Here is a 12,485-nt window from a genome sequence, read left to right on the forward strand (position 1 = left end):
CCGGCGCTCCTGGGGTTCCCGCCCGGCTCCAGGGAGGGGCCCGGCGGAGGCCGCCCACTGAGAGCCCCGAGCCCCCGGGCTTGCGCCCCCTAGTGAAGTTAGCCGGGAGGGCGCCAAGGTCTGGACGCAGGCCCCCCAAGAATCTGCAAGTTGAGAAACCCGGTTAAGGTGGCAGTGAGGAGGGGGTGGCGGAGTAGGGACGCGCCCAGGCGCGACGGCAGGGAGGTGGAAGTTGCAGGCCCAGGTCAGGGTATTTTCCTGGGGGTAGCTGAGGTTGGACGGTGTCAAGACTGAGGTACAAACAAGAGCGTGGTCAGTGGGTTCCCAGTGCTGGCCACTAGTCTGTCGGAGCCCAGGACTCTTCAAGGCCGCCCTGCTCCCCCTTCTCAAGGAAGCTATTCCCAGTCACTTTCCCCCAACTGCTCCTGCCTTGTGTTAGGGTCTAAGCTTTCTGTGAGTAGCCAGGCGACCGTGAACTCGTCATGGAGACTACACGGCGCCACTCCAAGTGCGGTCAGTGCACTATCACCTGGGGGTTTGGAAATAACGGTTCAGAGTGGAAATAACGGTTCAGAGCTACACCCCAGATTGGCAGTTCAGCAAGAGCCTCAGGTGTGCGCTCTGTCCACTAATACGGTCCAGAAGACCAGAGCAGGCCATGGGCTGTACCTGGCAAGGTGCGTTTTCTGAGCCACCTTCTGGACTCGATTCCGGACCTGAGATAACCCTCTACAAGAGAACTTTTCTTTAAAAGATTTATTTATGCATAAAAGAACTGGGGTGTAGGTCAGAAGTTCAGGGGTGAGAGGATTCCCCAGAGACGGAGTGGGGAGCAGAACAGGCAGATCTACTGCTGGGGGGAGCAGCAGGGAGACAGCAGAGGCCTGTGCACCATGTGGGTCAGGGTCAGCTCCCTAGCTGGGGATTCAAACATTCATGCTGCAGTGGCTGCAGATAGCTTATAGTGCTGAGACTTAAGGCCTTGTGCCGTCAGGCAGGACCCTCTAGTAGAAAGGAGGGGCAGACAGAGTCCAAGAATACTAAATTCGATTCTTTAAAGAGGCTGGCAGCGCTCAGCTCAGTGGGACTGTGCTCTATATATCTATTTCGGTGTCCCCAGAATGTGGTTCACTCATGTGTTAAATGAGCTAAGCAATACCCAAGATTACCTACTCCACAAGGGAGTTATGATTAAAAAAGAAAACACCCTGCTTACCTCTGCAATGTATCAGTGACTTCATTTCCATTATTTTGTATGGGAGTCAACCATCTTAAGGGATGAGAACCCTGCAAATGAAGAAGATGAAGTTCAGAGGACTCATAGACTGCTCCAAAATCACCTGGAGTAAGAGGAGGAACTCTGACCCATTTTCTTCCAGTTCTAGTTCCATCCCTGGGCGTGAGAATAAGATCAATCTCACTTGTATTCTGAAGTCAGAACGCTCAGTTCTGGTATTTCTAGGTCTAATCTCTGTGCTTCACTTTCCTCAAGGCTCCATAACGTACTCACCTCACAGGATAACGCTGTAACGGTTATGCCAGCGCTTAATCTTAGCAAGTGCTCAGGAAATGTTTACTGTTTTCCAGCTGTCCCCTTTCCCCTGCACACCTAGCCCCTTGAGCTTTAAGTTCGGGGGCACAGCACTGTCCCTTCCAGGGTCTCCCCTCTGATTTTCTTCCTCTCAGAGGCTTTCCAGTGACTGAGTGAGACATAGTTTATATTTTCCTCTGGGCGATCCTCAGTCTTGGGAGGGTTTTATTAGGTACTTTCCTGACCTGAACGTGGTTTATTTTGGACTTGTTGGGGAGGGGGGGTAGTGGAAGAGAGAGGGAGACAGAGAAACAGACAAGACCCAGAGACTCAGAGACTGCTGGGGAATTCGGAGCTGGGCGAAACAGCAGTCTCGAAGGGGATAAAAAAAACAAACAACAAAACTCAGTCAGGCCCTGAACGAGGGGGTGGCTGTGCGGACGTGTCTGCTGTTCCCCCTCCAGCCGCCAGGCGGCGCGCGCGAGGGCGCCCCGGAAGTCAGGCCCGAGCCTGCGCACGCGTCCTTCTTCCCGGTAGCCCTCACTTCCGTTGGGCGTTACATCGCGTGTGTCCCAGGCGGCTTCCCGTACGCGTCCGAATGTTGCCCGGGAACTAGGAGCCGGAGGAGCCCGCTCCGCGACTGCCGATTCCAGACGAGCCCTGGGCCGGCGAGATGTGCACCCTGGGGCTGTTCCCTCCGCCGCAGCCCAGGGGGCTAGTCACCCTGTACGAGCACAATAACGAATTGGTGACAGGCAGCAGCTACGAGAGTCCGCCTCCTGACTTCCGGGGCCAGGTGGCCGGGGCGAGGGGGGCGGGCACCTGCAGGCGGGGGCTGAGCCGCGGAGCCGGGCCCCGGGGCGGGGGCGGGCGACAGCTCGAGGCCCGCTGACTGGGAATAGCCCGACCCGGGGTGTATTTTAGGACGGGGGTGGGGGTGGGGGTGGAGGATGAGGGATGCGAAAGCGATGTGGTGCTGCAGAGGGAGTGGAGGGAGAGGGCGAATCCAGGGGGTGCGAGGGTGCAGGAGGATCAGGAAGATCGGGTGAGGCACAGTCTGGAGCTCTTCCTGCCGTGGCCTTCCTGGGAAGGAAAAGAAGAGAAACTGATTTTTACCGAGCGTTTGCTATGTGAGAAAGGCGCCGAGTACGTCCTCCGTAGTGTGAATGATGTAATCCCAGCGACCCTATGAGTTCTTATTCTAGTTTTACAGGTAAGGGAGCCAAGAGCGGGTTTTCATCCTCACAAGTGGTGTCTTTGTGGACATGGGCTAACAGGCCTCGGAGCCTCTCACCCGTAACCTAGCTATGGGCTGGAGATGGCAGGCCTTCAGCCAAGGTCACGGGGAGATGGTCACACCTCACTTTTGGGCTGCAGTGGATCAATCTTCCAGTCCTGAACCTGACGAAGGATCCTCTGAAGACCCCTGGGAGGCTGGACCATGGCACGAGAACTGCCTTCATCCATCACCGGGAGCAAGTGTGGAAGAGATGCATCAACGTTTGGTGAGGCCTGGCAAAGGGTGTGCTGGGCCGTGGTCTGCAGATCCTGGAGAAAATGAGCTTACAGGCCTCCGGCTGGTACACCGGGTTGGGGTGCAGCACCGGGTTGGGGTGCAGCACTGCAAGCCAGCTGTAGCCCCTTCAATGCGAGTTGGATCCCCAGTCCTGGAGCTGACCCACAGGGCACAGCAGCCCTCTCCTGTCTCCCGCTGCTCCCCTCAGCAGTGTGTTTCAGTGGAACTGCCTGTTCTGCTCCCCACTCTGTCTCTGGTGAATCTTCTCACTGCCCCTGCACCTCTGGCCTGTACCCCAGCTCTGTATGCAGAAATAGATAAATCTTAAAAAAAAAAAAAAAAGCCTGCTAGTTTAACACAACGCATGATATATAACTCTGCCTAGCAGGAGGCTAGGCAAAAAGGGTAGTAAGCTCATTTTTTTTTTTTTCCAAAGGTTTATCTATGCATGCATACAGAGCTGGGGTACAGGCCAGAGGTGCAGGGGTGGTGAGAGGATTCACCAGACAGAGTGGGGATCAGAACAGGCAGATGGACGTACACTGTTGAGGGGAGCAGTGGGCAGATCAGGAGGAGTCTGCTGTGCCATCTGGGTCACCTCCAGGGTGGGGATTGAAGTTGAGCTGAAGTGGTTGCTGCCAGCTTTGTAGTGCTGAGCTTTAACCTGTTGTACCACCAGGGAGGGCCCAACTTAGCAGTTCTGACTGGAGCTTAGGAGGCCTTGCTTTCTGATTTCATTATATGAACCTTTCCCCTGTACCCCCACATCGGTATTCTTGCTTTCTCAGCCTCTACCTGGAGCTCGGCAAGGCTAGATAGGAGGTTGCAGTAGATCATCTTGTAAGCCAGTCAGCCGCTTTGCACGTGCGAGAGTAAGCCATTATGCCTGCACTCAGGCTGTGCCACGTTGTCTTAGCCGTGTGACCGGGCCAGTTACTTAATCCCTGGGTCTCACAGTTCCCCATCTGTAAAAGGGATTCTACAAGGTTGCAGTGACAGTTTCATGGATGTAAAGCAGTGGAAAACAAGTTGTAGCTATTGTTACTGTTGTCGTGTGGGATGAATGTCCACACATCAGGTAGCTGGGTTCCAAAGGCACGTTCAGTTGTATTCTGTGCGCCAGACAGTCCTGAGTCACAGCTGCACATACCTGAGGTCCCCTCAGTGTGGGCGAGAATCCCGTTTTCCGTTGTGTGCTCTCAGCCGTGGCTGTCTGGTACAGAGCGGACACTTTAATCTCTTTTGAGTAAAGCTAAATGTCTAATTGTTGTCCAAGACGCTCACGCCCTGCCTCTCCGATGCCGTCTTCACCCTGTGCCATGCCTCCTTCCCGCTGGCTCCTGGGGTGGACCCCGATAAGCCTTCTCCATTGGGTCGTTCACTGTGACACACCCCCCCCAGCTGTCTACTCCGCACTTTCCACGCTCTGCATGTTCAAAATGGATCCTTCGTTTTCCTCTCCAGACCTGCTTCTTAGGTTTTTCCGTCTCAATGCCCCTGTCTCGTTCAGGAGCAAGTAGTTTGAGTGTAAGCTCGGGGCAGACAGGTGAACCCTGAAGGCTCCTTCCTACCTAAGTCAGCCTGAGAGTACTGACTGGCCTCTGTAGCCTTGTTTCCCTTAAAAATGCAGATGACAGCAACACCTTACTCTGTAGGGCTGTGGTAAGGGTTCCCTGCCCCGGCACGGCCGGGTATGCCGGAAGCAGTGTGTTCGCTGCCCCCCTTACCACCTAGGCGTTTCCATGGACACTGACCAGTCCTCAAAGCCTATTCGCTGCACTTCCCACCCTCCCACCTGTCTGCCCTTATTAGCCGTGGTCAGGCCATGGTGGCCGTGTTCCTCGATTCTGCTGTAACCTTTTAACCCAGCTCCTGACCCTCCTTGTCCCCTCTATCCTGCAGCCAGACTCTCCTCCCTAAAATGCCAGCGTGGCCAGTTTCCTTCTCACATCCTCCCATGGCTTTGTATTTGTTGTCTGTGGTCAGTCTTGACTCCTTCCGTTGCCCCCCCACGTCCGAAGGGAACAATGAGCTTCAGTTCCCTCTCTGGTAAAATGGGCGCTGCTCTCCAGGTTAGTGTGGTAGTTGAGAGAGAACACGTCGCCCGCCCGCCCGCAGCATGCAGCCGTCTGCGTGAGTGCTCTTACTTTCACTACTTGTTTATTGAGTGAGTGCGGTTTACAGCCGGAGTCTGAGGGGTCGGAGTAATCTGACTCCAGCTTCCTCTCCTCCTCAGGCGGGATTTGGGCCTTTTTGGGGTGCTGAATGAAATTGCCAGCTCAGAGGAGGAGGGTAAGTAGTTTTCCGTAGTTGTATGGTTGGGAACTCCCTTGGTTCTCTGGCCTGGCCTTTCTGTCAGCCCAGTTGTCCCGACCCAGTCGTCTAGGTCGGTGCCATCTTCGCCTCTCACCCGAGAGTGGGTGTTCAGAGTGAAGTACCTAGAGCCTTGAGGGGCAGGCGGGCCTGGGGACCTGGGGGTGCGTGGGAGGGTGCCAGGGAGTGCACTGGGAGGGCTCACGGGGGCGCTTCCTCCATCCCGCAGTGTTCGAGTGGGTGAAGACGGCCTCCAGCTGGGCCCTGGCCCTCTGCCGGTGGGCCTCCTCCCTCCATGGGTCGCTGTTCCCCCACCTGTCTGTAAGTGTGGCTCCCCCTCCCTTCTTACCCCTGGGGCGGCTGGGCGCCCTCAGAGGGTGGTAAGTGCCCTTTGCCCCCCGCGCAGCCCCTCTATCCGCTGCTTTGTTCTCTCAGCTCAGGAGTGAAGATCTGATTGCTGAATTTGCCCAGGTCACAAATTGGTGAGTGCATTGCTCCGGGGCTTTGTGGGAATGAACTTCCTAACCTCTGGGTGTCAGAAGTCAGGGCAGTAACTACTCCCACTTTGCCTCACTGCTCCCACATTCTCTTACCTCCCAAGGGGAATTGAAATAAAATAAAAAAGCCGGGAACGGCTCGGCGAGCCTGGGTGGGCGTCTGGGCGTTGTGGCCGCCTGCAGGTTTGGACTCTTCACTTCTCCTGCCAGGTCCAGCTGCTGCCTGCGGGTCTTCGCGTGGCACCCCCACACCAACAAGTTCGCGGTGGCCCTGTTGGATGACTCGATCCGCGTGTATAACGCTAACAGGTTTGTGGGGGCCGGCCGGGTGAGCACACCAGCCCTGCCCCCCCCAGCCTGCCCCCGGGGCGTCCTGCAGCTTCTTCCAGGGCCGGCCGGCGCCTCCCCTCTGCCCGGTCCTCCCCCTAGATCCGCCTCCATTCCGTGCCTGCGCTGGGGTGTCTGGGCAGCTGCTCTTCCCGCCGCAGCGGCACACGGGTCCCTGCTTTGCCTCAGCCCCTGCCCTCTCACCCCAGCACTATAGTCCCCTCCCTGAAGCACCGCCTGCAGCGGAATGTGGCTGCTCTCGCCTGGAAGCCCCTCAGCGCCTCTGTCTTGGCTGTGGCCTGTCAGAGCTGCATCCTCATCTGGACGCTGGACCCCACCTCCCTGTCCACCCGGTGAGTCCAGCAACCACTGACTTACTTTCATGGGGCAATTTGTATCATTTTTGTCTCATGGTATTTTTTTAAAATCAGAGGTTTTTATTTATGCATACAAGAACTGGGGCCAGAGGTGTGGGGGTTTGAGCACTCACCAGAGACAGAGTGGGGAGAAATACACTGCTGGGGGAGCAGCGGGCGGGTCAGGAAAGGTCACTCTGTGGCCGGGATCCCCCCCGTGGGTCCCTCCCTGGCCAGGGATGGAACTCGTGCTGCAGTGGCTGCAGACAGCTGCGCCACCAGGGAAGCCCCTTCCTTTTTTGAAACTTCCACAATCCTTACGGAGTTCCTGCAACCTGGGGACTGGGCGGGCCGTTGCCTTTGAGGTTTTAGGAGGAGAAGGAAAGAGCCCCCGGAGGCTTCTGACGCCGCTCCGTTTCCCGGCAGGCCCTCTTCCGGCTGTGCCCAAGTGCTCTCACACCCCGGGCATGCGCCTGTCACCAGCTTGGCCTGGGCGCCCAGTGGGGGGCGGCTGCTCTCAGCATCACCCGTGGATGCCGCTATCCTGGTGAGTTGTCCCAGCGCCCCTTAGCTGTCATCTCAGCCATCCGTGAGGAGAGCACGCCTCCACCATCTGGGTGGAAAATATCCGGGGGCCATTTCCTGTCCGCTCTTAGCCTTACCCAGGCGGGCGCTGCCCCAGCCTGGAACATTCTGCCCACCGTACTTACCAATGTAGACCCATTCCCACTTCTCCCCATTGTCTCTTCGTGCCTTAGAGAAGGGCAGCCCCGTGAGGAGACAGGTGCCCGAGCTTCCTGTCTCCTTCTGCTCCCAATCTCCAGGTGTGGGATGTCTCAACAGAGACCTGTGTGCCCCTTCCCTGGTTTCGGGGAGGTGGGGTCACCAACCTGCTCTGGTCCCCAGATGGCAGCAAAGTCCTGGCTACCACACCCTCAGCTGTCTTCCGGTGAGTGGGAGGAGGGAGAGGAAGGGCAGCAAGGCCCGGGAGGGGGCACTTGGCTCCTGGGATGGGCAGAGGGGGGTTCAGTTGAGGTTTTCCGACACAGTGGCCTAAGCTGTGATTTCTCTGGTAGAGTCTGGGAGGCCCAGATGTGGACATGTGAGCGGTGGCCTACTCTGTCAGGGCGCTGCCAGGTGAGAGGCTGAGACTGAGACTGGGGAAGGCGCACTCGTGATGCCCTGGGCTTCCCGCCCGCTCCCGCGTTAGACCCGTGCCTTCTGCTTTCTGACTCCAGACCGGCTGCTGGAGCCCAGATGGAAACCGATTACTCTTCACCGTGCTGGGGGAGCCGCTGGTTTACTCTGTGTCATTCCCAGAACGCTGTGGTGAGTCTGGGGAAACACTTCTGGCCACAGAAAATGTGGGGGCTGTCAGAGAGAGGCAGGGGATCAGCTTGAGGGCCTTTTCCTGTGCCAACTGCACTCGCCCACCCCCAGGTGAGGGACAGGGGCGCGTCGGAGGTGCCAAGTCTGCAACCATAGTCGCCGATCTATCCGAGACAACAATACAGACCCCAGACGGAGAGGAGAGGTGAGCAGGTGGGCGCGGGAGGAGCAGCGAGCGGACGGCCCGAGCCCTCCCAACCCACCGTCTGCCACAGGCTTGGGGGAGAAGCGCACTCCATGGTCTGGGACCCCAGCGGGGAGCGCCTGGCTGTGCTCATGAAAGGTAAGCGAGAGGGACTCGGGGCACGGCCAGCTCCCACTGTGTCCCTCAGCCGCGCTTCTTCCTCCCTGGAGTTTGCCTCGGCTTCGGCTTCCTCCTCCCCCGGCTCCGTCTCTTACAGGAAACCCACGGGTCCAGGACGGCAACCCAGTCATCCTGCTCTTTCGCACTCGCAACAGCCCAGTATTTGAGTTGCTGCCTTGGTAAGCGCGGGCGGCCGGCGGCCTGGATTCTCCCCGGCCGCCCCATACCAGCCACCCCCAGCCCCGCCCGCCTCCGACCACCCTTTCTTCCTAGTGGCATCATCCAGGGAGAGCCGGGAGCCCAGGCCCAGCTCATCACTTTCCACCCTTCCTTCAGCAAAGGGGCTCTGCTCAGTGTGGTGAGGAGACCAGGTTGCGGGGGCTTCAGGGAGTGGGGTGCGGGTGTCCGGCCCAGGCTCTCTGTAGACTTTCCTTCCCCCTCCGCAGTGCTGGTCCACAGGCCGGATCGCCCACATTCCTCTCTACTTTGTCAACGCCCAATTTCCACGTTTTAGTCCAGTGCTGGGCAGAACCCAGGAGCCCCCGGCGGGGGGCGGAGGTTCCACCCATGACCTGCCCCTCTTTACGGAGACGTCACCCACCTCCGCCCCTTGGGACCCTCTGCCGGCGCCTGCTCTGTGCCACTCCCCCCGCCCCCACTTCTAATAATAGTAAATTCTGTGTGTGTTCCGTTTAATTAGCAGATTTACTTTTCCTGGGAGTCGAATGGGGGTATAGCGGGGACAGGTAAAAAATGACATAGTCTGGGTACAGATACTGCCGCTTTGTAGCCACTTCTGTGAATTGGGCCCAGTTACTTCACCTCAGGAACTGTAGTTCCCAATATGCTTGGAAAGCAGAGCTGAGGGAAGTCCCTAGCAGAGGCTGAGGAACATCACAGGGGTCTTGTGGCCACATTTAGCAATTTCCCGTTGTGGTGCAGGCAATCAAGGGCAAGAACTTGTCAGTGTGAGTTTTATTGGCTTAGGAGACGTGTGGAGGGCCTGGGCGCTGGGCCAAGGTGGCTCGGGCCATGCTCAGGGCACCCTCTCGGGTGTGGTGCCCACCAATAAAGCCGCTGGCATGGACAAAGACACAGCCAGGAATCCCACTGACCTGGTCCAGCGCTTCATCCCGAAGGCCTCGCCACGGCTCTGGCAGGGGCAGCCTGCAGGAAGCACAGGGGTTGCTAGTGGGAGCAGGCGAGGCCTGAGGAGCCAAGAGGGAGTGGCCGAGGCCCAGGTGTGTGCCCCACCCCACAGGTCCGGGGTCCGCAGGGTGCTCACCGGCTCTGGAATGAGTGGGGCTCCTTGGGCACACACTGCACTCGCCACTGTCCGGCCTGGTCGCTGTAGACAACAAAGGCAATGGCGACTGGGGGCGACAGCTTGGATTCCAGGTGGTAGAGGTGCTCCTTCCAGGGGCACTCGCCCTTTGCCAGCTCCACGATCTCCCCACTCGCGTCGACCTAAAAGGAAAGCGGGGCACAGTCAGAAGCCGAGGGGGCGGAAGCAGCCCCGGGGCAGCAGTGGCGACGCGCCCTGGGCCCCACCTGGAAGCGCTGCGCCAGGGCCTCCTGCACCAGGTCCTGGGCTGGCAGCCAGCTGTGCTGGTAGAAGTCCAGTCTCTGCAGAAACTCCTCTTGAACCAGGTCCATCGCACACTTGAACTTGGCCTGGGGGTCACAACCACGGCGCTGGCTCAGACTGGCGACCGCTGGGGTTGGTGGGGAGGCAACTCCCCCCGCCTCGCCGGAGCCCTCACCTCGGGGTCCTGGTCCGGCTGGTTCCAGGCGGGGTTTAGCCGGGCCACTCGGGCGCTCAAGGTGGTGGTCAGCGCGTACCGAGGCTCTCCCTCCTCCCACTGGGAGATGCCGTTGTCCACTGCGTCCACTTCCTCCACGAAGTTCTCGTACATCTAGGGCCGCAGCAGGGGAAACGCTCCTGACGGACCTCCGCTGGCCTCAATTGTGAGAGCTCCTCAAGTGCGCACCGCGCCTGCATGTGCTCTACAGCCGCGCCGGGAGGGTCAACGCAGCGGGGGGCACGGAACGTGGGGGGGGGGGCACCAACGCCCAGGTTCTGTGGCTCAAGCAGAGATCGGCTGGTTTCTCACCCAGGGCCACTCTGCTGGTGCACAAAGCCCAAGCCCGCATTCCTGGGCGGGGGGAGGGTCCACCGCAGATGGGCCAGGTTGGCTATTCTGCGGGCTAGTTAACAAGGTACAGGAGGGTCTGGCTGACGTGCGAGGGGGGCGGGGGGGGGCACCGGGACTTGGGCCCAGGGAAGCCCACCATGTGCCGTTGCAACGGCAGCTGCATCTCCTGAACCTCAGGAATCACAGCACAGGACAAGACCTCACGAGTTTGGGGCAAGCGCAATACGGGGTGTCAGTGTTGAATGCAAATGTCGCCCGACAGAATAAGCCACACACCAACCTCCAGAACGCAGCACAGGGGCGACTCTCAGGGCGAGCCAGAGGACACCCCTAGCTCGGCACCTCGTGGGCCGGACCCTACCCCGACGCCCTGTCAGAACGCGGGCATAAGCCGGCCCTTGCTCAGGACCACTCCGCCGCAGAGGGCAGTTTAAAGCCTTGCTGTTCCCAAACCCCAATTCAGCGATGCTGCTTCACTGCATCACGCCAATGTGTTACGGGGGCAGAGCACAGCCAGAGACCTGAACTCAAGTCTACACCCCAGAAAAACTGAGTCTGCGTTTGGACTTCTGACCTTCCAGGGGCTGGGTCAAGGAGTCACGGACCCAACGTGCACCCCAGGGCCATCAGCCCTGCTCCTTCGACAGCGCCTGCTGGGCTGCTCACACAGGGGCGCTGGTGGGACCCGAAGATGCTCCCAGCCCCTCCCCCACGCGTGTGCCCAGAGTCATGATTCCAAACAAGCAGCGTCGATCAGCAAGCTGCTGACTAGCCATTTCTTATGTGTCTGCTGGGAAACACCACTTTCTGGTTTCAAAGCCCTTCGCCAAGTAATACATCTACTCTTGCGTCTACCCCAGGAGAGTGCAACAAGCCCCGGGACGGGCCTGACAGGAGAGGCATTGGGCTGGCTAGGTCAGGAAGCCCGCCTGGGCGCTGCGGAGTCCCGTCCTGGGCTGGCCTGGGAGAGATGCATGCGTGGGGCCCCACCTTGTCATAGAGGGTGCCCACTACGCTGTCCTCTTCACTAGTGCCCAGCAACTGGGCCAGCAGCTTGTGCCCGAAGTGTAGATAGATGAGTCCCGCACTGCTCAGCTTGGTCCGCCACGGCTTCCCGGGGGCCAGGGAGCTCATGGTCTCTGAGAAAGACCTAAGGGGCACAGGGAGGGGCTGAGGGAGGGACCTGGCCAGTTATGCAGCGTGCACATGGGCAGGCTCAGGGCTGTGCGGAGGCTGGGGCACTGCAGGGGTCCCTTGGGGCTCAACATGGGCCTTAACTTGGAGTCTCCATTAGTGGGGGGGTCACTCAGTGCTTGTTACATACCAGGCTTCCTGCTTTAGACATTAAGAATTAAGAGAAAACAAAAACAAAACCGCAAACACAGAACAACACAAATGCCCTAGCTATAACATGGAAAAGTGGGGAGGAAGAAAGGCTTCAGGTTATTCCTGGAGCTGAGGTGATTTATTAAAGTTGCTGGACAAAAGGCATTCTGGGTAAAGGGAACAACATGTACGATGGCTAAGAGGCGGGCTCTTCATGGACCTCCAAGAAAGATGTGACGAGAGGTAAAGGTAAGTCCCACAGGTAAAGTGGGGAGACAGGCCTGTAAGCAGACAAGTGTGTACCAAAGTGCACGTGCAGCCGCCACAGATGCAAGGAAACCGGTCACCTGCAGGGACCAGGTGAATGAGGGAGGCAGGATTTTCAACACAGTGGCACAGAGACTAGACAAAAGTGTGGCAGGTGTTAGGTAAGAAAAAACTAAAGCTGTAATTTCTAAAAGCAGTCCATCAGCATCACTTAAGGAATTTGTGTTTTGATGATTTTTGTGATTGACATAAAAGCCTGGGTTAGGACACAGCACTACAAGCTGGCTGCAGCTGCTCTGACGTGAGTTCAACCCCTGGCTCCGGAGGGACCCACATGGCGCAGCATGTCTCTCCTGACCCGCCTGCTGCTCCCCTCAGCAGTGTACTTTGTCAGTCGGCCTGTTCTGCTCCCCACTGTCTCTAGTGAATGCTCTCATCTCTTGCACCTCTGGCCTGTACCCCAGCTCTTATATGCATAATAAGTCTTTAAAGAAAGAAAATAA

General features: G+C 58.3%; 2 protein-coding genes across 2 annotated transcripts; one reads left to right on the forward strand and one right to left on the reverse strand.

The window, feature by feature from the left end:
- The first annotated feature begins 2,129 nt into the window (after positions 1 to 2,129).
- On the forward strand, positions 2,130 to 8,923 carry AAAS (achalasia, adrenocortical insufficiency, alacrimia). Its single transcript, XM_004692700.2, has 16 exons — positions 2,130 to 2,327; positions 2,909 to 3,036; positions 5,284 to 5,339; positions 5,590 to 5,681; positions 5,796 to 5,842; positions 6,068 to 6,166; positions 6,394 to 6,537; positions 6,967 to 7,087; positions 7,365 to 7,489; positions 7,617 to 7,677; positions 7,779 to 7,869; positions 7,981 to 8,074; positions 8,145 to 8,212; positions 8,331 to 8,412; positions 8,507 to 8,591; positions 8,680 to 8,923. The coding sequence occupies exons 1-16, from the start codon at positions 2,205 to 2,207 to the stop codon at positions 8,896 to 8,898; spliced, it is 1,635 nt and encodes a 544-aa protein (XP_004692757.1). The 5' UTR covers positions 2,130 to 2,204; the 3' UTR covers positions 8,899 to 8,923.
- A 270-nt stretch (positions 8,924 to 9,193) lies between these two features.
- Positions 9,194 to 12,250, reverse strand: LOC101629945 (chromosome unknown open reading frame, human C12orf10). The gene is made up of 5 exons (XM_004692702.2): positions 11,380 to 12,250; positions 9,997 to 10,149; positions 9,785 to 9,907; positions 9,519 to 9,700; positions 9,194 to 9,400 (listed from the first exon to the last, which is right to left on the reverse strand). Exons 1-5 carry the CDS (start codon positions 11,521 to 11,523, stop codon positions 9,217 to 9,219), a joined length of 786 nt encoding a protein of 261 aa, XP_004692759.1. The 5' UTR covers positions 11,524 to 12,250; the 3' UTR covers positions 9,194 to 9,216.
- Positions 12,251 to 12,485: the final 235 nt, after the last annotated feature.

The sequence above is a fragment of the Condylura cristata genome, unplaced genomic scaffold (assembly GCF_000260355.1).
Source record: "Condylura cristata isolate star-nosed mole 26May11 unplaced genomic scaffold, ConCri1.0 scaffold00034, whole genome shotgun sequence".
Taxonomy (NCBI): Eukaryota; Metazoa; Chordata; class Mammalia; order Eulipotyphla; family Talpidae; genus Condylura; species Condylura cristata.